We start from the raw sequence: 27,654 nt of genomic DNA, 5'->3' as shown, positions 1-27,654 counted from the left end.
TTCAGCATACAGGACTGTAAAATTAGAAATCAGTTAGTGCAGATAGCACAATATTTTAAGACCCAAACTAGTTCCTATTAACAGGCAGGATGTTTACCCTCTGACAGCCATTGATAATTTGCTTATATGCACATGGTCCACCACAAATCTCTGGGTCCACCTTCTAGTTCACGAATAGAAGGCCATCCCAAGTGAGTCCGGCACATTGTAGAAACTCTTGTGCAAAAAAATTAAAAAAAAATTAAATGATTTTTGATCCTGAAACTAACATATAAATACAAGCCAAGCAAGACTCTTGTTTTCTTTATTATGGAGACTTCAGAATGTCAGAACGAGAAGATTCTTGCTTTTATATCCTTTTCTTGAAATTTTATTCTTTTGTGTGAAAAAATAGAAATAGCTGGCATGAGCAGCGCTTGGATTACATGTCTCGTAACGACCACAGTAGATATCCGCCTAGAAATGGGACATAAATAGCAATAGGCAAATTATTGTTTTGACCTTTCTGGAAGGTTAGTGTAGGAACAGACTCCCAACGAAGGAAACGGGGCTGACACCAGTCTGTAACGCCAGCAGGAACATCATTTACCCAAGAATCTGACAACATGAATGTCTATTATGTCAATTTTTAAAGTATCGTTAGAACTAAAACACAAGTTACTTTTTCTTAAAATGGGCTGGTAACAAAATTACATTTGAGAAGTGGATATTTTTAGAACGGGTCATGTTTCATGAGGGAAGCATAGCACTCTCCGTTTGCACAACTAAAAAATCAGTTGCAAGGGAGTGATTTTGAGTAGAGTGTCCATTGTTTTCCCTAGTCTAGCTACCAGGAGTACATAGGTGCTCAAAATATAATTTTACCATCATGATTTGTTTCTTTACGGTTTATGATTTTAAATGTAGTACTATGTCAGTCATTACAGGTTAACCATTAAATTCTACATAACCCCTGTTTTATTGAAAATGGATGTATGTTAGTGTAAGTGCTCCATATAGAAGTACTAAGTCTCCATTTACCAATATCTTCTGCCCCATTCCATCACATAGACAAAAGCTGGGTGCACACTACAGGATTTTTACCCAAATATCAGGCCAATCACACCATAAACAACTGTTATTGGCATTAGTGTATATGCTCCCACGATCATGTTTTATTGTACCAAAGTACATTATATTATCATTTATTTATTTAGCGCCACTAATTCTGCAGCGTTGTACAGAGAACTCACTCACATCAGTCCCTGCCCCATTGGGGCTTACAGTCTAAATTCCCTAACACACACACAGACAGACACACAGACTAGGATCAATTTGTTAGCAGCCAATTAACCTACTACTATGTTTTTGGAGTGTGGGAGGAAACTGGAGCAACCAGAGGAAACTCACGCAAACACGGGGAGAACATACAAACTCCTCACAGATAAGGCTGTGGTCAGGAATATAACTCATCATCATCACAATCATTAATTTATTTATATAGCGCCACTATTTCCACAGCGCTGTACAGAGAACTCATTCACATCAGTCCCTGCCCCATTGGAGCTTACAGTCTAAATTCCCTAACATACACATAGACAGACAGACAGACTAGGGTCAATTTGATAGCAGCCAATTAACCTACCAGTATGTTTTTGGAATGTGGGAGGAAACCGGAGCACCCGGAGAAAACCCACAAAAACACAGGGAGAACATACAAACTCCTCACACATTAAGGCCATGGTCGGGAATTGAACTCATGACTCCATATCGTTTGATTTGATTTTATAAAGTGCCTAAAAATCACTATGAACGATGGAACGATGTGGGGCAAATTCTGCAGTGTGTACACACACATGACCAGCAGTGTAGGTAGATCTCCATAGAGTTTAGAGAGTCACAATCTTTTCAGCTGATGGTTATAACAGATGCAGAGCACAGATCTGACAGTAAATCGTGTAAGTGTGTACACATGAATCGGCATACTGATCGGAACTTTTAGTCATCGTCAAAGATATCGCATTGGGAGAAATTTTCTGTAGGGTGTACCCAGCTTAAGGCTTAAACGACCATTCAATCCGATATAACATTAGTATTTATGCTGCAACAAAAAACAATTACCGTTCCAAAACACATCCTGTTGTTTCATTTGATTTTTACACTTTACTAAAAATCTCGTTTAACGATGGAAAGATGTCATTCCAAATCTGCAGTGTGTATGTACTCACGACTGGCAGTGCCCATAGATATCTATGGAGTGGGCCGAGTCAGGATCTTTTCAGCCGATGGTTATGTCACATGAAGAGCACAGATCGGAAGGTAAATCGTGTAAAGTCGTGTAAGTGTGTACACATGAATCGGCTGCTGATAAGTGCTGATGGGTGCTTTTTTTTTTTTGCTTTTTTTGGGAGAAATTTTCTGTTGTGTGTCCCCAGCCTTATGCTATCTGTGCTCTAGACACTATCAGTAATAGTGATAACACTAAGTACCTATTCTTTGTAACACAGTGAGAAGTGACAGGAAATAGAGACTGGGGGAGATAAGAAACAGTGGAAAACATCTGCAGCTTCTGTAATAAAATAAAAATACACAGCAAAATAGTTAACCACACGAAACGTTATCAGCTACATGTTAAAATATAATATTTCTATTTAACCACAAACTTACATCATACATTTATGACGAGTATTTTTTGTATCAAAGTTTATGAGAAAATGGGACTGCAAAAAAGTTTTTTGTTTTTTTTGCACAGGGACAATTTCTACTTTCATCTAGTAAATCGTCCAGCAACAAAAAAAAGAAAAGTAGTTCGACGGGTCCCATTGATCGTGCCCTAAAGCGAGCTCAGACAACCTGTGGATTCCCAGCTGTTGTGAAGCTACAAGTCACAGTATGGAAGCGGCTAGAGGTGACCGATGAAGATTCAGCAGAAAGCCACAGAACGCCAATTTCTGTCTTAAAGTGGTTTTCCACCGTCAGATTACTTTAACTTCCACCGGCCCTCTTATAACTTTCAGAAATATGAAAGTTCATATTTTTGGCTTTCGTCTGAGTTCTATAGCCATGCATTTATATCATCAGAGTTATCTATTTCACTTTCTCTATGTTATTATACAACTCTGCATTGTATAGACGTGTGTCCAGAGACCAGGGGGTAAATGTATCAAGCTGAGAGGTTTATGGCGGGTTTGAAAAACCAATCAGATTCTAGCTATCATTTATTTAGTGCATTCTACAAAGTGATAGCTAGAATTTGATTGGTTGCTATAGGCAACATCTCCACTTTTCAAACCCGCTGGAAAACTCTCAGCTTGATACATTTACCCCCAGGCAGGAGTTATATCTCCCAGGCCAACAAAAACAGACACTGTACTGTATTATAATTTTTTTTTTTTTTAAAAAGCAGAGAAGAAAAGCTATTAATTTAGTAAAGGGTGTAGGAAGGCATGTAAAAGGCAACAAATTAAAAGGAGTCTGAAGGCGGGGCTCCCCTTTAAAAGACTTTAGGACATCCACAGGTGGAGGGGTCCTCATTCTCAGCAATATCCCCCTTTGCATGTTGCATGCACAATGAGATACTCCTTCAGCTGTCGTGGAGTCTTCATGACTATGTAGCCTTCTCCTTTTCTGCTCCTTGAAATTAAGGATTAATGCCTATGACACCTTCTTAAACTGATGGAAGAGGCAGGTTGAATCAGGATTTTAAGTACTGCTAAGAAGGATGAGCCTAAAGTGCCTATCCTGTGAGACAGAGGAAGACTAGAAATGAGATCTGAAAAAAATAAATAATTTAGCAAAATTAAAACCTATTATAGTGAAATAAATCTGGTTATTATCCAGTCTAATGAGTCCAAGGCAATTTTGGGAAAATGGTAAGATGAAAGGATACAATCATTTCAGACCCAAGCTCTTTCATTAGATTGTAAGCTCCCATAAGCAGTTCCATCTATCTATATCCTTTACATCAGTTGGCCTACGTCTACGTGATGTCTTTTTTACTGATTACTTACAGAAGATGCTGGTACAGTATAAATATGTACAATATTTAGGGGGGAAAAAAATAAGCAAAACAAGATTTATTATTGTACAGAGAAAAACTAAATTGGTTTGATAGCAATATTTTTATTATACATTATTTATAACATATAACAAAGCACAGAATGGCTGAGTATAGCATATACAGCTAAACAGTATATGGTGATATGGGACAGGTCAATACTTGGTATCACGGAGCAATTAAGCACTGGTTCTAATCCTAAATTTCCAATAAAGTCGATATGGTACAGTGAATAATTCTTACTTTAACAAAACAAAAACTAACCCTACATCATTTTTAACATTTGCTCCCTAAATGTTTATTTTGTTGTTTGAAGTATAGACAGAATTCTTAATTCTTTTTTTCAGAAACATTAAGACTTATTGAATAACCTGGCGCAAAGACCAATACAGTAGTGTAAGCCATAGAAACCAATCAGATGGCCACTTTTTACTGCCAAGTGTAGTCAGACAAACGACAGCTAATATATGATTGGTCACGTGGTTTACAGCGCCAATGCCCTGTTTTATTATATTAGGCTTTTTGCTGTGGTTTTAATTTAGGACGCTAGGTGACAGTTTTCATTTCGAAGAATATTCGGAATTAAATATAAAGGAAGTGGCAGCAACAGGTGAGAAGTATGTATCCAACTGTAATCATCATTCATAAACAAAATAACGAAAGAGAAATGGAGATACAAAAATGTTTTCAGCTATCAATCTGCTATTTGGAATCTGAAAAATATTTAAACATCAGCAGCTACAGTTGAAAAATGATTTGTTAGTCTACAGACAAGTATGGAACTTTCAAATAAAATAATTAATGACCAGCTTTGTCTGAGTTGCTTGTTGTTGATGCTTCAGGCAGCTGGCAATATGCTCCAATTCTAAACATTGCAACAGGAACCAGTAACGTTCAGGAGTAGTATAGGGGATATAGTAATCTAATGTTTCAAATATTACATGTGGCACCCTATGTTTTCTCTGTATGTTAAAGCGTTAAATCAAAGTAGAAAAACCTATAAACTATTCTGCAAAAAAAGAAAAAAAAAAAAACAGCTGGAAAAAAAAAACACTGAATAGTTCTGGTTAATAGACTAAAATTTCCCTAAAGCCAAAAATTAAATATGTATCAGCGTCGGGAGAAAATATATTAAAAGTGTTATATAACTTTCCAAGCTGTGTTTTAATATCTGGTTCTTTGATTTCTTAACATCAATGAACTTTGTCGTACCGGCCAAAATCGCAAACTGAAAGTTTTGCAATAAACTATAAATACTTTGTAGTACAATATTCGGGTTAAATCTACAACTATAAAGCAATACAAAATAAAATGTATTTCAATAATATGATAAAGCAATATATATCTTTCCAAAAAAACAATTCCATCCATGCACTATGCTTTTTAACATTCCTTAATAATGTGCTATATAACAAATCAAATATTAATATTTCTACACGAATGAGGAAATATATCTTGTGAATGGTCAGGTAAATGCCAAAACAGCCACCATGCATGAACAATACACAAGAAACATATTTAAATATTTATATTCTAGAACACATTTGGATATTTTATACTGTTACTGAGGATAAAAACAGATATATAGTATTAATAGTTTAAGCATAACAGTTCAAAAAAATGACTTCTTGCATGTAAGTACTAAGCAAGTGTGTGTGTGTGTAATATATATATATATATATATATATATATATATATATATATATATATCCAGAACCTTCATGTAAGTCATCAGACGGGGTACCTGATAGAGTCAGATATTTCCACAAGTAGAATCCCATTGGTGATTTCTAATATACATCTGCAAGGAAAGTATAATTTGAATATAAAATAGGAATCTGTAAACTATAAACCATGCAATAAAGCAAAGAAGCAAAGTTAAATACTGCTATGAAGTTTCCTCTTATATGTTCAGTTTCACACTTATTTGTAAAGAAAAAATAAAGATATAATACAACAGTATTACAACATTAATATATAGTTTGTCTTTCATCAAATAAGTGATTTCTAGTTAACATAAGAGACACATAGGTCATTGCAGCAAAATATAATTAATTATATCTAACAGATATTGGGCTACAAATCCTAAACAGAGACAGAGATTAAACCAATCAGTTTTAACTAAATAGTTCACTCACAAATGCAGTTCTTCACCAGTATGATGTTAATTTCATACCTTTAGTCCAATATATTAAACTATTAATACCAATAGCAGGAGCATTGCACCAAGAAACGTATTGATAGAAAGATATGCAACTATATTACATCTGAAAATAAAACATCAGTATCCCTATAAAATAGAGCTGCATGTGTAAAAAGCAAGTAGTAAGAAGTATATTTGCACGTGATGTCATATAACAACGTCTCTCAACTGCTATCGTCACCCTATGCTGTTTGCATTCCATTATACATCAGACTTGATACTTGTAACAACTGTTTGTACAATTGATGTGCTCGTTCCTGATATTCTCTCTCTGCATTATTCGATTACACGTTGCTTTTCCATTTTATTCACACAAACCTTCCCCTTAACTTCCACCAAACCAGCAGTTTACCAAGACAACTCCCCATGAACCACTTACTAAAAACTTTTCTCAAATGTACTTTCCTATTTAATATTCACCAGCATCCCCATGCAGTTAAGAAGAAGCAGAAGAAAAAAAAGCACAAAAGAAACAAAAAAGTTTATAAAACTACTAAGGGCAGAGCAAATGCAACATTGTATCAAAGGCGAAAGAAAGAAAGGAAAAGAGATTTTCTCACATTGACAGCTTCCTGTTTTGTTTTGTTTTTTCTTGTGATTATTTACAAACTTTTGCAATGTTCAACGCAGCAGCAGCAACCTGTGCCTGGGAGAACACAATGCAAAACTTGGAAATGAACTGAATGAAGGGGGGGGCTGGGACGGCTACTCTGTGCCCCCTCCCTCCCTCTTGTCGTGCTGTGCTCACTGCTGCTGCTGTCTGTAGAGGGGAGGGTTACTGTGTCTTTAAGCCTTGTGCAGTCGGGGGGTGGTGCTTCTTTCTCTCTGCTTAAGGCTCCTTTGATATTAATAGTGTTGGTGTCTTGAAACTGACGTAATGCTCGCAGACTGAGGTCCTGACAAGCGATAACATTTTCTGATAAAGAACTGATCTCGCTGCAATCTAGTCTCCTCCAGAGCCTGGGATCTAATATTAAACCTCAGAGCATCTAGATCTCTCTCTCTAACACCCCCCCACCCCCTCCTCCTCCTCCTTCTTCTCCTCTAGCCCCCCACTCCTTGTTCCTGTCTGTGTCTCTGCACTCAGACATACACACTGGGGGGAACAGGAAACCTATTCTTCTCCCCCCCAAAAAAAAATTAATCAAAGATCAACTCTGCAAACAACAAGGAAGCGGTTCATGGCTCACGCTAGCTCTCCACCATCTTCCAAACTGCTGCTGAGGTTATTGCAGATCAATCAACAGGTAAGAGGGGGGTGAGACTTGCAGATCCAGCAATCATATCAGTGCAGGGATATGGGGAGCAGCAGCTTTCTGTCTGTCTGTCTTTTACTATCCCTCGTCCAGTTTTTTTTTGCTGCTGCTGCTTGCTGGCGACGTAAATATTATTGCGTGCGTGGTGTGTGCTTGGACGTGGGAGAGTGTTGCCTGCAAAATGTGGGGGCTCTTAACCCAAAACAAGTGACTTTTTTTTTTTTTTTGTGCAATGCAACAGGGAGAGAGGAGGGTGAAAAAAAAAATCCTTCTCACGTTTCACGTGCATTTGAGATTTCCTTTTTTTTTTTTTTGCATGGTGGGTCAAAAAGCATGAGACATGAAAATTGGCTACTTCAATCTCCAGTAGCCCTGGCTCGTTCTGCAGTAGTCCCTGGTCCAATCTCAAAGAGAGACCCCCTGTCTGCCTCCAAGCAGGGTCAAGTTCAGACACAAGAGGAGATACAACAAAAAAGTCTTCTTTCCTTTTTTTCTTTTTTTTTTTTATTTGTTTTTTTTTTTTTTGTTTATTGTTGCTCAATTAAAGTAACTTCCAGGTCATTTTCCCCTCTTTAAAGGAGCAACTCACTGTTTCACCATGGAGACCAACGTAGAATGGATCTGATTTTTCTTTCTAACTTTTTTAATTTTTTTTTAAAGATTTTACTGAATTAAGACTGCAAAAAACAAAACAAAACACTAATAAGAATAGCGTTAAAGGCCTTTACTGTTACAAGTTAGTGGTGATCATGAGACGCAGGGGGACCAAGGGACAATGATGAACACTAGTAAGTAGCAAACTTTTATTTATTGAAGTTGGGGGAGGGGGGATGCTGTGGATGCGAAAAGATCTGATTTTTTTTTTTTCGTCCTTCTTCCCAAGTTGTTGATTAGACAAATTGATGGTAAGAAGCATGTGTATTTGTGACTTTATAAACTATTTTTGCATGTGCTGCTGGTACTTTGTGAATGAATGAGATGTGCAGAAGAAGCCAGTGAACTATCTCAAGTTATTTTGAAATATAATTTAATTTTTTTTATGCAAGATGTGTGTTCGGGGGAAAGTATATTTTTTTTGTCCTCCCATTTACAGCATGGAAGAATCTGCGTTTCAGCACACGATGTGAAATGAGTCATTACTCTTTATTCTTAATCCCTTGTATTCTATTTATGCTGATAATAAAAGACACATTCAAAAAGAGATCTGCGTTAACAGATCTGCAGAATGAATGCTCTGTTCCTCTGGTGGGGGTTCCCCCCCCCCTGTCTGATGTGCTATGAAGCATGTTTGTTGATAAACTAAACATTCTATTAAAAATTAGAGATAAGGCCTTGATTAGATTTGTGTCAGATTGTAAGTCGTGAATTCGCAGTTGTTCTCTTTATGGTGGATATACAGTGTATATAAACAGTTGCAAAGTGTTGAAAAGTTAGTGGCTTGTTACTGATGAGGTTCATGAAGTTCTTATAGGAGGAGGGGGGGGGGAATTTGCTTGATGTTAATCAGGACCCAAACGTTCTAATCGCACCAGTCTGAGCCTCGAAATGTATTTTTAAATCTTAAGTAAATATACTCTGCAGCAAGGAGCTGAGGTCAAAAAGATGTGAGCTAGCATTCCATTGGGGACCTGTATGGAATACTGTAAATATGAGTAAATCACAAAGTCAGTCTTTATTTCATCAGACGCAGATAAGTTTAAAAAAAAAAAAAAAGTGTAAGGAAACTCTTAATCACCATGCCTGTTCCCCCTTACCCTCCTGGGCAATTTAAAATCTTTAGATTTTTGCCAGTTTCCAATTACTTTCCCGTCTGTTATTTAATGAAAACTGAAAAAATATATGCAAATTTGGGTCTCTAAAAATGCCGTTCGGGTCAAACTAATTGTGTGAGTTCAAAAAAATAAAATGGTGTTAACAGCAATGGTCATTATTTAATGTTGTCATCTGGTTGTTTGAAGTAATCTCAGTTGCTTCCTTAGAAGATATTTATATATAGTTGAGTGCATGTAATATATAGTTCTGTACGTACAGTGCAGCATAGGTGTTTGTGTGTGTGTATAGAGAGGTTATTTATTTAGGCCGTTATGTAAACATACTGCTTGTACGGACTATTTCCTGAAACCTCTGATGACAGGACTGTCTGGAAATGATACTAGCCATTTTGATGTCTTTTCCAGTGGTTAAATTTTTTTTTTTCTCTCTTTCTGACGTGGCTAATACAAACACTGGCTCCTAAAGCTTATCTTTGTATTCAGCTTTTTTTTCTTTTTTCTTTTTATGCATTACTTTTATTATATGTCATGTGTAACTGAGTGGGCCTTGCGGTCTGGTAGCCTGTCTGACTCTGCCAAGGCCTGCCTAGCAGACGAGGAGTTAAAACGACCACCTGGGACCTACTGGATGTCTGCGAGATGTGGCGGGCCGAAGCTTTGCACATTACAGGAGAGGGGGGGGGGGGGGGACAAAAAAAAAAGCGTAATTAAATTTTGACTTACTAGAGGTACTAAATTTGTGAACATGGAAGAGGTTTGTGCACATGGCTGGAAAAACATGAACGGGCACAAATAGCCTGGTGAAATGCATTTATATTAAAAGCAAACATGTACAAATTGGTAGTAAAAAAAAATCTGTTTCTACATAGGGATCTATTTTGATTAAGATATTCTGCATGAGCGTAAAATGAATCCATTCATTCAATCAACTGACAACTTTCCAATCTCTTGTTTACCTTTGCTTAATTTACTTTCTACAGGACAGCTATTGTGGCAGTCTGGATTGGTTTTTTGGCAGGAGTGGACAACTGTAAACGCAGACGTTTCTGTCCCAAATATTACACCTCACAAGTAAAATTGGAGTTTATAACACTAGACAGATACTTTTTAACATTAAAGCGTATTACGTTTTCCATATGCTGCTTTTTTTTTAGGGGGGGGGGGGGCTCCTTTCTGGTTGCGGGTTCCCGGCAAATCTTCTTAAACTTCGACTCTGGTTCAGATGTGGCAGAGCTCTCTCCGGTAGTGAAGAGGTTAATATTTTCATATTCATGTCTTGTTGAGGCTCCTTGCAAACTTTCTATATAAAACTTTAGAATCTGGAGTTGGTCTGTAGGCTCAGAAGTTTTTTTTTTATTTTTTAAGGTAGTTCCCACAACTTTCGCCACTAGATTGAGCTGACCACAGAATATAAAGTTGTTTATGAAGCCTACGTTATTTATTGACTCCTGGGAAATAAGAGACTTATTGATAGTCCCCTGGTTATTGTAGGTAGCCTAGAACGCTATAGTTCCTTTTTTTTTTTTTTTTTTTTTTTTTTATATAGGGCCCAAAATAATGAGCAAAAGTATTTTATTCTGCTCTTTGGTCCCTTATCTAGGAAACGACACTGAGTAGTACGTGATTATATAAAGAATAATAGCTTTATTGTAATACTTCCATCTAGCCTAGAATAGCAATGCTAATTCACGTAGGCAGTAGTATAATGACGTTTTGTTATACTTCTCTGTGTATGGGAATACCAGCCCCCCAAATCCTCAATACTGTTATGTAAACAAACCACTGTAGATGTACAGAAAAGATAAAATATTTTATTGATGTCCTACTATTCTGGGTGTTTGATAAATAGGTTCCCATTAGAAAAAAATAATCAACTTTTTATTTGCTGTAGTATTGCAGTGTTAGCTCACCTCTGGGTGTTAGTGCGGACAGACTCCTGCTGTATTTGTGACTCGTAGATTCATTTGTAAACCTGTGAATGGACTTTGTTGCAGTGTTGGGGGTTGGTATAGTGTTACTTTGACAAAAAATAACTTTTACTTGCAGATATAGCAGTGGAAAGCTATTTTTACATCTGTTGCACACAATAGACGTCTTGTATTTACTGGTGTGTGTGTGTGTGTGATATACTATGCTTACTAATTGCTACAAATACACGTTTATTTTGCATAGTAGTCTAGCTAAAAACCTTTTGGCACCCTTTTGAAATCAATGATTACTTATTGCACGTTGAATACGGGAATTATATACATTACAGTATCTGGAAATCTGTGATTAGCTATTCAACAGTTTATTTTATAGCATTTTCTGCATTTTTATAATGCTTCTATATCTGTACTGTAATAAGATTTAAAAGCGGTCTTTGTCCCCTTCTAAATTGTTCAAGGCCATGAAAACTAGTAACGAACAAAAAAGCTAAATAGTGAGCTGTTTCTGTTCTTTAAAGCATGTCACTAGTACTTTTATAAGACGCCAAGGCACTGTGCTGTTGGCATTACTAATATTATAAGAAATGCACAGAGCTTATGTATGTTACTAATGTGTGAAGGTCATAAATACTTGTGTGCGAAGTTTAATGATTTATTCTGTATAGTGTGTCAGTCTGGATTCTATATATTTTTTTTTTTAAACTTGTGCATTTTTCTTTTGCAATAAAAAGAAAAAAAAGTGATGCCTAGAGAAGACTGGATGATAATAGGTTTTAAATCCTAGTTATGTAAATAATGATACATAGGTGATCCAATGCACAACACACTAAAAGCATCTACTAAATCACAGTTGATTTAAAAGCAAGTGTCCTTACAATTTAGAAGTAATAGTGCAAACGTGTCTTTCCTTTTACATACTCAAATATTTTAACATTTGCTCTATAATATTATAGAAAACCAGAATACTAGAATGGGAGTACAGATATAAGGCAGGGAATATATATATTCATGTGTGTGTACGTACGTATATATGTGTAAAAATAAATAAATATATTTATATATATATATATATATATATATATATATATATATATATATATATATATATATATATTTATTTATATTATTTATTGAACTAGGTACATATATTGATTCACTTACAGTTGGGTTGTAAACTAGTGATTTTCTGCATTTACCTGGCTTTCCGCAGGTCTGTTACACTATTACCCACATACACCATCTTATGGTTATAATCCACTCTGGGTAATATTATGTCTCGGTGTATTTTACGTGAGTAACGATTGTGAGCAATAAAAATGACCACCCAGCGAATGGCCCTCGTATAAGGGCCATTATTTGTATATATTTGACTGTTAATATTGAGTTGCTTAATAAAGTCCCTTTAAGCCTACACAGTAATGTGTATTTTCTAAGTGTGTGACCCACAAACTTTAGTGGTAATTGTCCTCAGCCGCTTTCTGTGTGTTACAATTTTGTCAGTTGATGTTAGTTTCTGGTTTTGATATTGGCTGATATGTATTTGTGTATTATGCAGATGTGTTGTTTGCATGTTTTTTGTTTATATATGCACATTTTGACACTTGACTACAACCACCTCCTACAGTACCGTGAAAAATTAGGCTGCTAGTATAATTCTTAATTTTCGTTTTGTATCAAAAAAAAAAAAAAAAAAAAGACTGCTGAGCTGTACTTTAATATTGCAATTGCGGTTTGTGACGGCTGACATGAAGATACGAATGGCAATTTTATTTTAATGTCTGCGTTTTCTTATTTAAAATTGCAAAATATTCTAATTTTTAAATTGAAAATGCTCTAATAGAAGTAAAATATATTGTCTAGACAAAATTAGTCCATAAAAAGTGATTAATTTGCTTTAAAAGATTACTACGGAAATTGCTTTAATTGTATGTAGAGGATTTTTTGGAGGGGTGTGGGGGGGGGGATTATGGTTTGGAGGGGAGGGGGGAGAAGAGTATTAACGCAGGTAGCTTAAAGAGAAGATGATATTACTGATCGCAATACAATTGGATTTGTTTGGTTAACGATATCTCCGTACGTGGCTACGAATGACATAAAGTAGTGGTACTGTAGTTCCTGTATTTAATATTGGATAAAAAAAATATAACAATAAAATAGGCAGCGCATAAGATTACTAGGTTATAAAGTTTTGGGTATTTTTTTTTTAGTTTTACAAGCCTCTTTCAACGTTTTATGCAGTTGTATCTTTTCAACAACACTAATAGTTAATTGATACTTACAGCACGAACAGGATTAATTGTGGAATAGCTGTGTCAGCTTCTACGTAGAGTTACACCCAATTGATAAAATGTACCTACCCATCTGTTATGTCAGGTATGTCTTTCATACTCCTACTGCCCAAATGAACCTGTTGTGAAGAGATGATGTGGCAATTTAAAACCACACACAGAATTTTCATGGAGTAGTCTTGTAGAGCACAGGTCTTGCTTACGACAAAATATTTCAACGTGATGCTGAAATGGCATCGTAAGCTGGCAACTAGATAGCGATCAAACAGTGTTGACTGTTGCCAGTTTTTCATTCCTCCAGGTTAGGCACTCCACCCATCGGAATGCCCCACCCTGTGTGGATGACTATAATTCAGTAGGGCTTTGGTAACCCTCCCTATGGTTAGAGCCCAAGATGTCTTTGGTTTCTTTAATCTACGGAGTGCATCCTATCTCCTCAAGTATGCTAGGTTGGGAAACCCCAAGTAAGCTTTGTTGCAAATGACACGATACAATATAAATATAAATATATATATATATATATATATATATATATATATATATATATATATATATAATGACAAAAAGTACTGAATTGAACCCCTCTAGTACTTAATGTTTTACAGCCGATAGAAGACAGATATATCATTGTGGTATTATTCTGTTCTCTTTTATTTTTGTTGACAACATTTTTCGGTATCTGTTACTATGATATCGCTACCCTGGTATTAACATTGCTTAACAGAAAACTGGCTTGACAAGCTTTGATATTTCAGAGGAGTATGCGGTTCCGACAGCACATGTATCATTGTATTGTGATCACTATTCTATATACTATTTTATAGTCTGAATTAGTGAGTGAACTATAAGACTGGCTTTTAAATGAAATCATAATCTGAATACATAGGTATGGAATTGTGCTTAAGACTTTTTTTTTCTCTCTATATTTTTGGGCACCATGATTAAAATGTGCTAAATTACATTTAAACGTACCATCTATATCTGACTACTCTGCTCCTGGTATTTCCCTCCTTGTATATTATTTAGAAGTGCTCCTCACAGTGACCTGCGTATGACATTCCCCTCCTGATTCCCTTGTTTAGTAGAAAGTCTCAGTGACCTGCAGAAGAGGTACTTGGTGATTATAGCTGTGTACAAGACAATTGTTGAGGAATTGTAATTATTTATGCTTTTTAGAACTCTCTGAATTTCCAGGTTCCTGGAGGTAAATGTATCAAGCTGAGAGTTTTCCAGCGGGTTTGAAAAACCAATCAGATTCTAGTTATCATTTATTTAGTACATTCTACAATATGACAGCTAGAATCTGATTGATTGCTATAGGCAACATCTCCACTTTTCAAACCCGCCGGAAAATTCTCAGCTTGATACATTTTCCCCCTGGATAAAAGATTTCACACCTGTGTTACCTTACAGAGGCTTATTTGGAAAGATAAGATAGCGTGTAATTTGGTCCAACATAGATTCACCCTGGCATTTGGCTGACATGGCCCAGTGCCAATTTTGGCCACGCACAATGGTGGCCCAGTTGGAAAGATTTGTCCTCTGACCAGGTGACCAGATCATATGGGGGCAGTCTGCATGTGACCGCATACCGGCAGGTAGAGGTCAATAATGGCTGAATTTATGGGCATTCCCGAAAAACAATCTGACCAACTTTTAATTGTATTATTCATGGATATCATGTTTGTTTTGGGGCTACATGGGGTATTAACCCAACTTACATGGCCAGTATTATCTTTCAATTTATGGGGCACCTAGACGTGTTTTTCTGTTTAAAGGGTCTTAGGTGTCGATTCAATTAGCTGGTAGGTTACTTCAGGTATGGTTGTGTGTGCATTAATGTAGTTATGAGCTGAGAGCAGAAACAAGTAAAGGTCGTTGCCTACAACATCGCGGGGTGCTACTGCACCACATGGCTAATAGCGTCATCCCCTTCGAAGTCTCCATGGCATAGCCTTGTGAAACTTCAAAAAAAGATTTTGGTAAAAAGATTTTGCAAAAAAACAGTTCTTTTATTTAATCTCCTTTTACGACTTCCAAAAATATCTTTATAAGGTTCTACGCTTTGTGTTGGCAGAAGAGACATTTGTGAAGCATTTTCTGTGCGCTTCTCCGTAATCAACAGTTCCTTTGTAGCAAAGACTACATTCTAGCCATACCTCGTGACTAATTTGTTCTTATAATTATAGTTTGTGGTTGTAAAAAGAACCATCCACAAGTATAATGTATTTCTTCTTATTTTTTTTTCCTTTCATCAGGAAGTAGCCTGTTAATGAAATTCATATTGTGCCCAAATCAGGGGAACAGAAGGGCTCATAGTATTTGCTCTCCACGGAGTTGCTTATCTGTCTGTCTCTGTCTGTTTGAATTCATGCTTTGGGTATTCTCTAATGGGTCCCTTCAGTTTTGCCTTAAACCATTTCAAACCACCTCTGCTTGGAGTGGGTGCCAGCTCTTTTGCTTGTGAGAGATTATGTATGACAGTTTCTGTTATATAATGAACAGAAAGATTGTTTGAAGAAAGGTAACCTATTTTGATTTGTGTATTTTTTTGGCAGTTGGTGCTTGTTCAGCTCTAAAACCGAGTGTGATCTAACAGTGTAAATATCTGAATATTTTTAAGAAGGCAGTATGGTTGTAGTGTGTTTAAATCATCTGTGATTAGCATATACAAAGCCCAAAATGGTCAACTCTGCTATCTAAAGTGCATGAGCGTAATACCATCAGGTATTCTGAGACTACACAGTAAGCATTAAGTGTCGAACTCCACTTGTTGAGCTTGCCCTACTCCAGATTATAGAGCGGAACAAAAAATATTGATAGTGTTTTATATATTGGATTTTTCTTTAGTTGTGCTTATTTTTATTTTATTTTTTTCAAATGAATAATTATAAAATTTTTAAGCAATTTGTTGTAGTTGGGAGTAAATCTGTCTTAATGGAACAATATAAACATTTGGTATAAAAGCACCAAATATTTACAGTAATATTCTACAACAGCAAAATGTTTGCCCTTCTGTAAAACAGAAGGGTTCAGCACCAAGGGTAATTTGCTTTATGAATGTGAAAATGGTCTCATAAGTGTATCCCCGAAATTAAATGTGATCATTATTTTTGTTTTCATTACTTTTTAGAGCACGTATATGCCAGACTAGGGCCTTAGAAGTAGAGAATATGAAGATAGGGGTACTGATTAATCACATACCATATTTAAAATCTATATATTATAATTATTGTATTGAAATAAAATCTTTTTGTTAAGAAAAAAAATGCAGAGCTTGGTATGTATGTATTATTATGTCTAACGCAGACTTGGCTAACTCTTGTGCTTCTCCAGCTGTAGTAGAACTACAAGTTCCAGCACGGTGCATTCTGGACCTTGTAGTTCTACAACTGTTTGTGATCTACATGCTATCTGGCCTCTGATATATCAATCATATGGATAGTTGTGTTGTTGTTTTTTTTTTTTCCTGCGTAGTATCTGTCACTATGTATTGTATATAAATGCCTATGATATATACATGTTTTAAGGCAGTTACAACTTCTTACTCTCTTGTCAACAGTAGAAAGGATATTTTTCCACCCACTATCATCATAGAATTTTATAAAAGAATGTACTACTTTTCACAAGGCAAATTGCTTATGTGGAGGCTTTTTTTTGTTTTGCAAATGAGCGTGCACGTATGTATGTGGAAAGACATGTAAAAGGTTAAGTGCTATTGTATATAATTATAGGTCTGCTATACCTACTTGGGGTTATACACTGTTTTCTGCTCTGTTCTGCAATAGTGCTCTGTTTTTTTGGCTTGCCTTAAACATACAGTCATATTGCAAGGCTGTCTTGTGATTCTCAATATAAAATATATGATAAATTAACCAATTCTAATCTTGGACACCCGTTTTGATTAGGAAGGTAGTGTGATATTATAAAGCATTGTATTCTGTAAAAATGTGTGAACCTTTTTTTGTTTTTTGCTTGGTTTCCTCTCCCACTATATTATTCATCGCGTAATTTTTGCAAACGGTTTGACAATGTATTCTTCTTTTTGACGTTTGTTTGGCATAGGAGTTGCAAAATTCGTCTGTAACCTAAATGACGGACAGAGTATAAAGACTAGAAACTGTTTTTAGTATTTCAATGTCTAGTTGTTGTACTATACTTACTGGTAGTAATGGTAGTATTGTTACTGTTAATTTTATAAATCATCATATTGTTCCTAGATGGGCATCTCCTTTTTGAGTCTAAGATTCAGGCCAAGAATATAAATATATATAGTTTTTTTTTTTGTTATAGAACAGAGCGTTACACAGGTTATCAACCTATAACATAACTAATAGTCGTCATTCCTCATATTATAGATGTCTACGTAATTCAGGCTAATTGTTTCCTTCAAAATTAATTAAAGTTGAATTTTCGCAGCGTGCTTCACAAAGGTGCAACAAGTCTGTAACGTGATTTGGAAAGAACAATTTAATTTATTGGGGCCGTTTTGCATTTTTTGAATTGCATCCAAGTGCAGCTATAAAGATTTATTCTGCTAAATAAAAAAAAATATATAAAAAAAATGAGAATTACTTGTTAGGAGGAATCAAAGTTTTTAAAATTGTGTCAATCGAAAGCTAAATGTGCAAACGACCACAGATAGATGAACTGGGTCTGATTCGTTAAGGAACGTAAATGCCGTTACGTGCCTTATTTTGCTTTTAAATTGCGCTGTGCGTGGCCAGAATCAGTTTATACACTAGAGAACGCAAGTAAATCCTATTAATCTTTGAATGCAAAGGACACTTACGATTTCAGGGGCGGAATGTGGGAAAGACTGGAGCGCCTGCACGTAGTCAATGTACGAGCGCACGCAGCAGCTTCCGATTCAAGCTTTGGACATCAGCTGCTATAACATGTGTTTGCAATCAAGAGCAACTGTAAAAATGCATCTTATGTACACTAGACATTAATAATATCCTAATAAATGTGTTTCATGGGGATTTTTTTTTAAATGTTTTATCAATCCATGAATATTTTAACAGGTAACAATAGTTGAATATATTTTCTTTTTTCTGTACCTTCTGCTGAGATTTTATATCCCACATATGCATTGGACGAGTATTGTGTCTGTCACAGCAGTCTTTACCTAGACCTGTAGACGTTTTTTTCGGTTGAATACGGACGTGCGTATGCCACAATTGCGCGTGTATTGAAAAAAAAAAGAAAAAAAAAAGTACAATACGTTAAGTTTGCGTGTCTTAATGAATCGGGCCCTCTATTTCCTGAGTGGACGAATCTGATTTACATTACACAGCCGGCAACAATGCATTTATATCTTGTTTACCAATATTTAAAAAAATGCTGCTGTATTAGTACATGTTGTATGCTGGATTCTATAGACTTGGGGTACTAAACCTCCGACGTGACTTGACCAATGGAAATGATTGGAATTTAATTTGTTACAATCTATACGCATCTATGCCATTGTGTACTCAACAGAACATGATTGTAATACAATTCTGTTACTGTATATACAGATATACGACAAATTACCCCACCAACATGACTGGACACAATCATAGCATAATTCTATTACTAACTATACAGACATTTGCCATTGCACACTTAAGAGAACATGATCATAATACTAATTCCATTACACTCTATACAGACTTAGGACAAATTACACCCAGTCCTGACCTGCCTCCTGGACTTGATCATAATGTTATTGTATTATGTTTAAATATATATCTTTAATGCATGTTAACTTGTAATACATGCAGAATAAGACTCGGAGGCGCCAACCTGGGTTATTTCATTCAGTAGATGTTTGTGTCCTTCAGAAGTTTAGCACAGGCTTTTTGAATGTACTTACCTAAGTGTAGTTAACTTATGTATAAGGATTGTTTTATATCAACTTATTAATTGGGCCCAATTCAGTACTAAACTCAGGAGCAGACAAATAAGTACTGGATGGTTCAGTTAGAAGAACTGATAATGAGAACTGCCCCTAGCAGCCATAATAAGAGAAGTAGTACTGAGCAAATTTGTCAGTTTAAAAAAAACTCGGAATATAGTTGTGGACTTGAAAAGTTGCAGAGACAAATCTTTAACAAGGTATCGGGGTCAGTTAACATTGAAAAATAAATACTTTTTTTCAAATGTAATTTTCATCTGCAAGTTGATAGACCAAATTTCTGTGTTTATGTTTGTTTCAAATGTAATTGTCATCTACAAGTAGATAGACCAAATTGCTGGGTTTTTTTTATGTTCATTTCTTGGAGAAAAGAAGAAATATTCATTACTTTATATATGTTTATTTATAACTTTGCATGTACTGTGAATGAATACTTTTGATTATACAACAGGTCTAGCGTACATAAAATTTGTTTAGTGAATCTTGAGTGTTGCCAATTCTTTACTAGTTAATTTATACTTTTTGTCGACTTCAGAATGACCAGGAAAAAAAAATCCTTATGTATTCATCTTAGAAGTTGCTTTTGCTGTCACATTAGCAGATATATATATATATATATATATATATTTCAGCAATTTCTAATTTAGGAAAATCACGACTGCAAAGTTTCCAGTATGACACCAAACTGTAGATTATTACTATGTAGTGTTTCGGAGGGTTCAGCCTCTACTCACTTCTTCACCTTTTGATTCAATGGGAGAAATTCGATCCGAGAAGGTGTCTTTTAATTTTCATCTGCTGCTGATCATGGCTGAGACTGTGTGCAAAGCAGATATGCTGAAACAATGACCTTTACAATATAAAGTCTTAATGAACAATAGCCTAATAGCCTTTAAAGGGAATATCCATTTGGGGAGGGTAGGGATTTGCTCAAATCCTTCGTTTTCTCTTTCTAAATAATATTTCTGTGGTCCCTTACGTATGACTTGGACTATGGACCTATAAAGCCACGTGCCACACCCAATTCAATTTGAGGTCTGATCCACTGCACTAATTGAAATGGGCTAATTGATTAGATGACTGTGGCAGGTGATGCCTGCGTCCTACTCCCTTTTCTCAGAGTTGACACCCTGTTTAAGAAAAAGATCAGAATTTATATTGTGCTTAGAGTGAATGTATAATTAATGTTATATGGGTTACACCGTGCAGGTACCCCAATCATATCGTTGGCTTACTGAATTAATTGATTGGCTGCTTTCTTATAATTGGTTATAGTCCACTCCAGTGTGATTGGCTAAGCTGACACATATACATAAATCTCAAGCAAATCTAAAAAGTAAAATGCACGGTGTAGCGCCTATCATATTTGTGTGTCTGTTTTTGTTTGCATTTATAACGGCTGCATTAAAAAAAAAGGTTTATTGAGTGTGTTTATAAGAATACTCAACAATTGTAGTGTGCAGATAAAGTATTTAGTTAATCCTTTATTGCATAAAAATACATTTTAATGAGTGATAATGTATCATTCTTTCTTGTGTAGCACTGACACTGTATTCAGCTCTTTACAAAATGAGATACAACATCGGTTAAGCAAAGGAAGATTCGCCACAAGGGTAAGTGCTCCAGACTTCTCTCTGGTAGGAGATTTTCTGCACCCTTAAAGAATTAAAAATCTACTCTTCCAAACTAAGATAGCAGGGGATATATTTGAAAAAAACTGAACAAATGGATAATACATGGACAACACCACAAAATATATAAATGCACATGGATATTAAAATTCCATTTGTCATACTTAGTAAAATGTGATGCACAGGCATTTATGCAGAAATTGCAGTGGATTATTTTAGACAGATTCCTGTTACAATTTTCCTGTGTATTCCCTGGTTAAATCCATAATCCTTTTGCGCCTAAAAAGTCAGGATAGCTTGATGTAAGTATTTCCTTTTTCTCAGGGAACAAAATACCTCCCCCCCCCCCCCCCTCCGTCTCATTCCTATGTCTGCATTGACTCTGTTCGTAATTTTTGCATTTATTGGGAGAAAAAAAAAAAAAACTATGCTAAAGTCTGTTTATATGCTTACATGAGAAATTCATATCTGCTTGTTTGTTTAATGTCAAGGCAACTGATCTAATTACTCTTCCGTATACAACAACGTCAGACTGTACGTTACATAAATGTAATTATTCTTTGATATTGTCCCGGTCATGCGTATGTTTTTGTTCCTGTGATGATATGAAATTGTAAATGCAGATTTTGTTATTAGTAGTTTTAATTTATGCAAGTCATGTTTATGACTAATTATTAAAGAATCTTTTCTGACCTGTCGTCTGCTGAGAAACCGGCTTACCAGAGCTGCAGTAACTTGTGCCTTCAATTTATTTTTAACTCTGCAAACCGTTTTGGAAAGGAAATTGTATCACTTTTCAAACATCCACTGTTTTACACACAATGCAAGTGTTTCCTATTTCTAATTGTTATATATGTGGTCAAGACTGTGGTGAGTAGAGTAGGGGCAGGATAATTATTATTTTGCCCCTGTGCCACTCATGGGGCTAGATTTACTAAGCTGCGGGTTTGAAAAAGTGGGGATGTTGCCTATAGCAACCAATCAGATTCTGGCTTTTATTTATTTAGTACCTTCTACAAAATGAGAGCTAGAATCTGATTGGTTGCTATAGGCAACATCCCCACTTTTTCAAACCCGCAGCTTAGTAAATCTAGCCCCATGGTGTCAGTCATTGCTTTCCTAATAGTGTCTGCTGGAAGGTAGGTACAGGGTGGGTAATCAGTGGGTAGATGGATGGAGCAGGAACAAATTAGTGGTCAGGAAGGGAGATGACTAATTGTGCTAGGTGAGATAAGGTTTGTACGCTTTACGTTATCTGTTAGTCCAGTATGTCCTTGCTCTGTTTCTATGTATGATCTGTTTTGTTTTGTTTTGTTGTGCCAACTATCATGGAGTGCAGACGTTTGTAGAGCCTTATAAATAATCAGTGATGCTGATAAGGATCTCTCCACACTGGATGGGAGGAATGGCCCTGGAAATAAGCCATTCGGCAGAGAACCACCCTATGTACTAGGTGAATTCCCAGTGCAACTTGCTGGACTGGTGTAACTTGGAAGTTAAGCCATATATATTCCAATGGACCAGTGACCACATAATCCTTCAGTATGATAGAATGCATGGGCTCATACGCAAGCGAACAGTGCATCTTTAGGGCCAGCAATGCCACTCTAGCCACAAGGGCCCCCCTACTCTATGCTTTTATGACCTCTCCCGAGCATGAGAGGTCCAGCACATGCGCTAGATGAGAATACTCCTCAGCTCTGGTATTTTGAGAGAAGAGTAGGGGCTCTCGGTGGTGGTGGGGGGTTCACAACACAATTTTTGCTAAGAAAACAGTTTTCGTTTCATTACACTTTCCTGTCTTCTTTCAAAGTGGACCTGTTCCTTACATAATGCAGGCCGCCACGTTGTAGTCTGAACCAATATTCAGCCTGTCCATTCTCTAGGATCTAGTAACATGCGTGTCTCGGTGCACTATTACATTCTCCGTCCTCAAAGTGGCCCCTCCACTGTAATAGACAGATAGTACCCGTTATTACATTTCAATGGGGATATGTTTATTTTCTAAAACCACTGTAAAACTCAATGTAGCCATCTGCTCAAACAAAATTGCGTTCACAGAAAATAATCCCCCCCCTAAAAAAAATAAAAACTTTCCATGTACTTTGGCAATGCTTTGGCCATACTGCTTGGTGTAGTGTATTTTTATCAGAGAAATACAGAAGTAGAAGTTGCTCAATCAATTTATAGGCTCATAGCAGGTGCTTGAAAGGGTGGGGTTATCAGTGTTATGTTTATCAGAGATCCAATAAAGATACTCAGTATAACACTAGTTATGAACTATGACATGTTCTATAAACAATACTGGAATCCAGATTCCTGTGTACCATTGCACTAAGGCATCTCATTTTAATTCATCTTCATTTTACTGCTCATTTCTAATAAGTGTTTCTCACAACACACCCTTGTTTCTCTTTTCTTCCTCCGGATCGGCGTAACTGCACGTTCTATGCATTCATATTACTAACTTCTAACTATGTTAAAATCTGGCGATACCAGAGGACAAAACGAGACATCTGGAAGTTATTTCCTATTTTGTCTGTTTCCTTTAGTTCAGGGGTCTTGAACTCCAGTCCTTATGGGCTGTAAACTGTCCAGGATACAAGGCTATCCCAACTTGACAGTGCGCGTCAATCAAAATGAATGAGCCACTCATTGACCCACCTGCAAAAATATCCTTAACGGAAAAGTAATCTTTGTTTATAGGGTTCATTCATTTTTGTTCCTGAAAACACACTGCAAAATAACTTTTGATTTGTTTCATTGCCTTAATTTATAAATAGGACGGTGTACTGCCAAATGCTTACTGCATTCCAAGTAAAATTTAATTTATGCAAAAAAATATTAACAGCAAAACTTTTAAAAACAAAAAAATGCCACAAGTTGTTCTCTTTTAAAAAAAACAAACAAACAAACTTTATTTTGAGAGAACTTTTGAAACCCCCCATTGAGGACCTTAAGGGTCCTTATCCATTGGCGTCCACTCAGCTAGCAAATGGGGATAACTCACATTTTTAACTCTGCCACCCCTTATAGCCTTTTGGTGGAGGTCCCTTCCCTCTGGAATCTTTCTGCTGTGTCTCTTGGCATGCAGAAGAGACTACTGTCAATTCTGGTGGAATAAACGCACCCTAGCCATTATGGCAGCTAGAATTGGGTTGTGCAGTGTAATGTGACATCGGATTGGTCAGTGTTCCTGTCCAATCAGGTTCTGCATACACAACACACCTCCAGTCTGAGTGTTTTTTCTCTCACCCATCAGTGCTCAGACTAGTGTCTGTCATGGGACAACAGAGGCTTTACATTCTTACAGATAACAGTGAGGACACTTGCGGAAGGATTCCATGATTTAGAAGCAATTCAAGATTGTTGTCCAATATTTGTTAAGCCCTCTACTTTTCTTTAATTATATTGCTTTTTTCTCAATATAACTGGACACTTTCTGTGTAATGATCCTTTAATGTTTTCATTTACTGGAACATGAAAACAGAACTGGTGCACAAAAAAAACAAACTTCCAAGACTCACCTGATCCATTTACCATTTCCTAAATGCAGATCATCATCATCATCATCATCAACATTTATTTATATAGCACCAGCAAATTTCGTAGCGCTTTATAATTGGGAACAAACATTAATAAGACAATACTGGGTAATACATACAGACATAGAGGTAAGAGAACCCTGCTCGAATGCTTACAATCTATAGGACAATGGGAGTTAGAAACACAAGGGCATGTGCTACATCATATTGCACAGTGGACCAGCTAGAGTGCAAAGGTAAAAGTATTGAGTGGGCTGTGTGCGTAGCAAAGTTGGTCAGAGGGTTGTTGTCTTGTGTTAGCTGTGTAGAGGGTGGTAATAGGGTAACCTAGGGAGATTAAGATGATGGTTGAGGAATATCATAAGCTTGCCTGAAGAGGTGGGTTTTCAGAGAAGGCTCATACAGAGCACACACAAACAACTAAGAAAGTTCATGAGTGTATCATACAGTATACAGTTTTGTTTCAGCCAAGAGAACAACTCTCCATATTTCAGGATCGGCTTGCGTTCTATTGCTCAGGTGAAACCGTAAAACGTTTGTGTGTACAAGCCTTTAACTGAGATAACAAATGCTATCAGGATTGTAACATTTTCGCAATCCAGCCAATTAGCCTCTGATTTTGCAGTTTAGTTTTAAGGAACACAGAAATCTCTTCCGAATGTGTAGTTTACGGTTTTGAAATGCAATACCCTTAATTACGTAAATTACTGCAGATAGTCAGTCATTTGATAAGGATAAAAAAAAAGAAAAATTACATATGATTGTGTTCTAAAGTCAATCCATAAATAACAGATCTAGTTTTCTATTTAATTCTCACAGTGGGATGAGTATCTTAGCTGATTGTGTTTAAACTTAATGAGACTTTTTTATTTTTTTTTAAACTTCTACTTTAATTATGTAAGACATGGAAAAGATATATAAACATATAAATTCCAGTTGTGGACGATTTAACAAACATTAAACAAAGTAGTAGAAACTCTTATTGGCAAGCACAGGATACAATCATGCACAGAAAGGTGGGCGCTATCAATGTCTATATAAACTAAAATATCGCAAAGTCGGCACTCTTCAGAAGATGCTCGTTCTGGGTCCATTTGCTTACATTAGCACCGGTGTCTTGTTGAAGATGAATTCACTCGCGCTCAAGCAGTAATACTGATTTTTCTTCTTTTGGTGTTAAGGTTTACATATTTGGAAGAATACTCCATTTTTATTAGCTTCTAGCCCATCCATGTAGCAATGGGACGGAGTTCGATGGCCTAGGACTCCCAGTAGTATCTGATGATAGACTCTACACCATGGTGTTTGCAAGCCTTGACCGTAGTATAACTTCTAATTGCAGTAACCTGGCATGGAGTAAATTGAAAATGGTGCCCAACCCTTAAACTCAGTTGTTTTTTGTGTGCTTTACCCTATTCATTAGACCAGTGGATTCCAAACTTTTTCAGTTCAAGGCACCCTTAGGGTCTCCAAAAATTTTTCAAGGCACCCCCAAGTCAAAATAATTGTCAAGTAGTCCCCTGCCTTACTTACCACTGGCCCTGGCTGAGGCACCTCTTTGAGATCTCCAAGGCACCCAAGGGAGCCTAGGAGCACAGTTTGGGAACCACTGCATTAGACTGAGGCTTATCCATTCACCAGTAACTTCAGTGAGGCACAAGGCACTTTGGTAGACTAAATATTAAGTCATCCCATAAAGTGTCTTCCTCCGCTGTGTGTATAATAAAGGTAGTTCTCCTTCTCCTTGTTTAATAGTGTCAACTATTTAGTGAAGGCTAGATCACTGCTTTAGGAATAAGTGTGGAAAAGCAAGAGCAGAACATTGTGGTGCCTAGTGAAATAGGTTTATGTTGGAAGAGATGCATAATGCCTGATGTAGTATATGGATCTATGCTTTGTGGAAAAAATGGGTCTGATTGTCTTGCAAAACCTTATGTAAGGCTAGGTACAGACTACAGTTTTTCAGCCAATTATCAGGCCAAACACCCGATAAACGACCATTCGGAACAATATCGCATTAGTGAGTATACTTGCACGATGAACAACAATTGTTCCAAAGTACCGATCGTCATTTCATTTGATTGCTCGTTCTGTTTAAAAATATCTTTCCAATCGCCTTCCGTTACTGCAGCGTGCACTCGCACGATAAATTTATAGTGACGTTGTGGATAAGTTAAAGTTTATTTTGTGTGTTCTAATCAGAGTGACCGGAACGACCGACTACACCGCTCTTGGACCAGATGAAGAGCACAGATCAAAAGGCAAATTGTGCATAGTGTGTACACATGAATCGACAGACTGGAAATTGAGCCGTAGGTAAAATCGTCGTAGATAACTCATTGTAGTGTGTACCTAGTCTAAGAGAGGATCTGTACAAGGCTGTAGATTATACACCTGGTCATTGTGCATGGTCATTAGCACTTATTTCCTGTATCATAAACTGATTATGCACCGTATGGTTCATGGTGCAGGAGTGAGGAATTTGGCAGTATAAGAATGCTACAGACAGACTTTGTCTGGGTGCACACTACAGAATTTTCTGACCAATGTGTCCCGATCAGCATTGCCGATTCATGTGTACACACTATACACATTTTAAAAGATTTATCCTCCGATCTGTGGTCTTCATCTTTCATAACCGACGGCTGAAAAGAGTATGTGTCTGTAACCTCTTCATCATCATCATCATCATCACCACCATTTATTTATCTAGCATCACTGATTCTGCAGCGCTGTACAGAGAACTCATTCACATCAGTCCTTGCCCTATTGGAGCTTACAGTCTAAATTCCCTAACACTCACACACAGACAGAGAGAGAGACTAGGGTCAGTTTTGATAGCAGCCAATTAACCTACCAGTAAGTTTTTGGAGTGTGGGAGGAAACCGGAGCACCCGGAGGAAACCCACGCAAACACTGGGAGAACATACAAACTCCACACAGATATGGTCGTGGTCGGGAATTGAACTCATGACCTCAGCGCTGTAAGGCAGAAGTGTCAACCACTTAGCCACCGTGCTGCCCGTGGCCTCTGTGGAGATCCTGATCGTGAGTGCGTACACAACGCAGGATTGGACGGAAAACGTTCCATAG

The 27,654-nt window shown here is 36.7% G+C and overlaps 1 protein-coding gene and 1 long non-coding RNA gene across 5 annotated transcripts in view; one reads left to right on the top strand and one right to left on the bottom strand.

The window, feature by feature from the left end:
* Positions 1-3,309: 3,309 nt before the first annotated feature.
* Positions 3,310-6,855, bottom strand: LOC142157891 (uncharacterized). Its single transcript, XR_012692678.1, has 3 exons — positions 6,800-6,855; positions 5,781-5,837; positions 3,310-3,751 (listed from the first exon to the last, which is right to left on the bottom strand). It is a non-coding gene; the product is annotated as an uncharacterized LOC142157891 (long non-coding RNA).
* Positions 6,856-7,035: 180 nt separating this feature from the next.
* Positions 7,036-27,654, top strand: part of TRPS1 (transcriptional repressor GATA binding 1) — a 210,206-nt gene continuing 189,587 nt past the window's right edge. Inside the window, exons 1-2 of one of the 4 annotated variants that reach the window (XM_075213980.1) lie at positions 7,036-7,486; positions 20,926-20,998. Coding sequence is in view for 2 of the 4 variants with exons in the window: in XM_075213979.1 (XP_075070080.1) it covers positions 8,271-8,283 (13 nt within the window). In the remaining 2 variants the exon portion in view is untranslated. Of the gene's footprint in view, positions 7,487-8,072; positions 8,284-20,925; positions 20,999-27,654 lie in introns of those variants that run through there. The other 3 variants (XM_075213981.1, XM_075213979.1, XM_075213982.1) reach the window with 3 other exon arrangements.

Source organism: Mixophyes fleayi, chromosome 5 (assembly GCF_038048845.1).
Source record: "Mixophyes fleayi isolate aMixFle1 chromosome 5, aMixFle1.hap1, whole genome shotgun sequence".
Taxonomy (NCBI): Eukaryota; Metazoa; Chordata; class Amphibia; order Anura; family Limnodynastidae; genus Mixophyes; species Mixophyes fleayi.
Note: the sequence above shows the minus strand (reverse complement) of the source record. Positions and strands in the feature narration are given on the sequence as shown.